The 3,769-nt window shown below is 36.9% G+C and overlaps 1 protein-coding gene across 1 annotated transcript; it reads left to right on the top strand.

The window, feature by feature from the left end:
- Positions 1-382: 382 nt before the first annotated feature.
- LOC130367663 (uncharacterized) lies at positions 383-3,561 on the top strand. Its single transcript, XM_056570228.1, has 3 exons — positions 383-625; positions 950-989; positions 2,545-3,561. The coding sequence occupies exons 1-3, from the start codon at positions 428-430 to the stop codon at positions 2,982-2,984; spliced, it is 678 nt and encodes a 225-aa protein (XP_056426203.1). The 5' UTR covers positions 383-427; the 3' UTR covers positions 2,985-3,561.
- The last annotated feature ends 208 nt before the right edge of the window (positions 3,562-3,769 follow it).

Genomic DNA, 3,769 nt, shown 5'->3' with positions numbered 1-3,769 from the left:
TGAAAGGTCCCTCTACCTAAAACCAAATCTATAATTTGTGTCATAGTTAGGAAGCCCCAAAAGTCGCCCTCCCTTTACGCCATTCCTTCCCTTTCACATGTATCTATCATTTTTACATCCCGTCTTCCCTGATATTTTTGCCTTCCTTCTTTCTCTCTTTGTTTCTTCTCTTATCCGCAGTTCATCTTTTCTGTGATGTCGTTCTCTCTTGTTTTGTCTACCCATCTCTCTCTTGCTCTCTCTCTCTCTCAGTCACATAGTGGAAATCTCCACTGAGCTCTTATGGTTTTTCTGTCTTGGAAACCCCGGCTCTCAGGCAAACTTCCTCTCTCTACAGACGAGTATATAAGCGGCTGAATACAAAGCTTCTTGACTATTTCTCCTCTCACTCACAAAGGCTTCAATCTCTTCCTCGTCTGTGGACATCATGTCTCCACGGGTCACTGCAGAAGACCCAGAGAATCCAACGTCTTCCCTTCCAAGGTGCCGCTCTCTGGACTACTGCCTTGTCATCTCATTGGTCCTGCTCACCATGCTCATTGGGTCACTTTGTACAGTATATGTGGCTTGGGAGAGACCATCACATGAATCCATTGCCAGCGCACAGATCCAGAATTACGAAGGGGTAAGTTCTCTTCATGTATGAGACATCTTGGTGAACCTCCATATGTAGACACTATATGTAGACTTTACCGTTTATTGAAGAAGATATCCATACTTGGTGAAGGTCTTAGATGATGCTTGGGTTGACCACGCTTCTCCATCCATTATATACTAATGATGTATAAGATTTTAGTCCGGGATAAGAGTCACTACCTTGGTCAACTCCTATTTGTGCTTTAATAAAATTTCCTTTTTTCAGATATTTTCATTGTTTATGAAATTATTGTAATAAATAATTAAGTGATTTTTTTAATTAATTTATATAATAATTTTATTTTTCTTATAGGAAAAGATGGCAAGGAACGCTCAGCTGGTGGTAGACAGCGGTACGTTTATTTTATCTGAATATTATAATAATTGTTATTTATACCAATTTTTAATACTCCAGTAAATCACCCTCAGATATGTTGACAAGTGCCAAGTCTCATTCCAGACTAGGAATCGTCCATTTATATATGATCATCTCTGCTGCTCCTCTATGTGTTAGTCATGTAAAGGCAACACATATGTGATTTATTGTAACGACAACATATATGTGATTTATTGTAACGACAACACATATGTGATTTCATGTAATAGCAACACATATGTGATTTCATGTATTAGCAACACATATGTGATTTAATGTAAAGGCAACACATATGTGATTTCATGTAAAGGCAACACGTATGTTATTTAATGTAAAGGCAACATATATGTTATTTAATGTAAAGGCAACACATATGTGATTTAATGTAAAGACAACACATATGTGATTTCATGTAAAGGCAACATATATGTTATTTAATGTAAAGACAACACATATGTGATTTAATGTAAAGACAACACATATGTGATTTCATGTAAAGGCAACATATATGTTATTTAATGTAAAGACAACACATATGTGATTTAATGTAAAGACAACACATATGTGATTTAATGTAAAGACAACAAATATGTGATTTAATGTAAAGACAACACATATGTGATTTAATGTAAAGACAACACATATGTGATTTAATGTAAAGACAACAAATATGTGATTTAATGTAAAGACAACACATATGTGATTTAATGTAAAGATGCGCTTACAAACAGAGCACATATAAGGGAGGAGATACGATCACGGAGCCATTAGCCTCTCTCCCATGACTAAGTCAGCGTGAGCTGACGAAACGTCGGGTTGTGGAGGGCTATTGGTGACAATTTTAACTAGCAGCCAGTAGTGGTCATTTCAGGACAATTAGATGCACCTACTGGATAAACCATAGAGTACAAAGACTGTATACTTTATGGGTGCATCTTAATACCAAATTCACACACTTGGCTGTGTTTTTAAACACACATTCACAAGGGATACTTTGTTTTAATAGATACTAATAAAGTATTAAGTTTTAGGGGGGGTTTCTAGTTTAGGGTTAACCCGTTGGGGGGACACCCCTAAAGGTTGTTGATACTATTGGATGCCCTGAAATCCCTCAGGGAGTTTTGTTGTTGGTTAATGTAAAGACAACACATATGTTATTACTCAAAACATGGCTAAAAGACATATATGGAGAGTTCAATATGTTGGGCGACATTGAAGATATTTTAGGGCATATTAGCAGGAGTGGAATTATATGGTATATAAGTATCCAGGAAAAAGACAGTTTAGGAGTGGAGAAAGAAGCGAAAGGGATAGATAAAGAAGTCTATCTCCTATCTGACATACTTCCCATCCAACCGAATTTGTTCATACATAAGCCTTTCACCCAAATGCTCATTTTTCCGATAGCTAAGAGAGATGCTCTTAGGAGTCGTTCCCCACCCAACAGTAACTACATTATAATTACACATAATAGTGTGTATCTTACTAGTTTAATGATATCCATTCTTATCCTATTTCTGTTCTTTTTGCAGTCGAACTGAAGAACGGCACCCTCGAATGGAGCAGGAATGGAGTAACAAGCACGTTTGTTGGCTCAGGTTTCAAACATGACAAACAGGAACTTGTGGTACAAAAGTCGGGTTACTACTTTATTTACTCCCAGATATCTTTACAATGTGTTAAAAAAGATCAATGCGAACAAGAAGGAGTGGTGTCCCTCACGGTTCTGAAAAAAGAGCCAATAAAAGAGCCAATCCTGAACTTAAACGTCCAGATCAACAACTTTACCATGAAGACTCAACCATCGTCCTTTAATGGAATTGCCAGATATCTCTCTGCCGGTGACCGGATAGGGGCAAAACTATGGACTAGTCATAAAATGGAATACTGGCAGTTTGATCCAGAACGCAGTGTCCTAGGACTTCACTGGAACAGCATACCGTATTTCACTGAGAACCTCCATGAACAATGAGAGACCAGAAACGAGACTTATTGATTAGAAAATAAGCGGAAACATGCACTACAGAACATTACTTATATGGTTGAAGGCCACGGGTTACCGATTTGGGGTGTGCAATTGGTGTTCTAAAGGTGGCGGTAACGTCATAGTATGTTTTTGGACATCTATGTTTTTTAGAAGGTGCTTTATATCACTATGTGATACGTCATACTATAAAGGGCTCCTTGTTGTATCTAATGTAAGAACCTTCTTAGTATTTTACTTAAAATATTTTGTCAAATTTTGTTCAACAAAAATGCTGCTCTGTAACTCTCGAAATACAAGTTGGCCAACCAACCAAATAGTCTGTGAGATACTTACCATTAGGTCAACCAATGATGTGACTTACCCTGGCCCCCACCATCTTTAAAGAATACATCTGGTACATAAGGAGAAGATCAATCATCTTACTGGCATTTGGGTGTTTTTTTACTATACTCCTGCTATATTTATAGAGCTCCCCCAACTAAAGCCTTCGAGGGAAGGTTTATAATTATATCCATTTTCATGTCCTACTGGATTGTCTCATTCTTACCTATTGTTTGATTCTTGTCGGATATGTATATTTATTATTGTTATCTTTATTGACTATAATTTATTAGAAATTATTTATTAAATATTTATTGTTTGGTATCCAATGTGTGATTTCTACTTTTTACATGATGTGATAGGTGCATGTCGTAAAATTATTGTACAGAGGGAGAGGGAAGGGTTGGCCACAATTGGAGCCACCAAACCTAAGAACCTTAAATGAACAT

Source organism: Hyla sarda, chromosome 4, assembly GCF_029499605.1.
Source record: "Hyla sarda isolate aHylSar1 chromosome 4, aHylSar1.hap1, whole genome shotgun sequence".
Taxonomy (NCBI): Eukaryota; Metazoa; Chordata; class Amphibia; order Anura; family Hylidae; genus Hyla; species Hyla sarda.
Note: the sequence above shows the minus strand (reverse complement) of the source record. Positions and strands in the feature narration are given on the sequence as shown.

Bases quoted from the DNA above. Each gene is read 5' to 3' on its own strand.
- LOC130367663 (XM_056570228.1), top strand. From the start codon at position 428: ATGTCTCCACGGGTCACTGCAGAAGACCCAGAGAATCCAACGTCTTCC. The intron at 626-949 runs GTAAGTTCTCTT...TTTTTCTTATAG, and splicing joins AGATCCAGAATTACGAAGGG to GAAAAGATGGCAAGGAACGC. The intron at 990-2,544 runs GTACGTTTATTT...TTCTTTTTGCAG, and splicing joins TCAGCTGGTGGTAGACAGCG to TCGAACTGAAGAACGGCACC.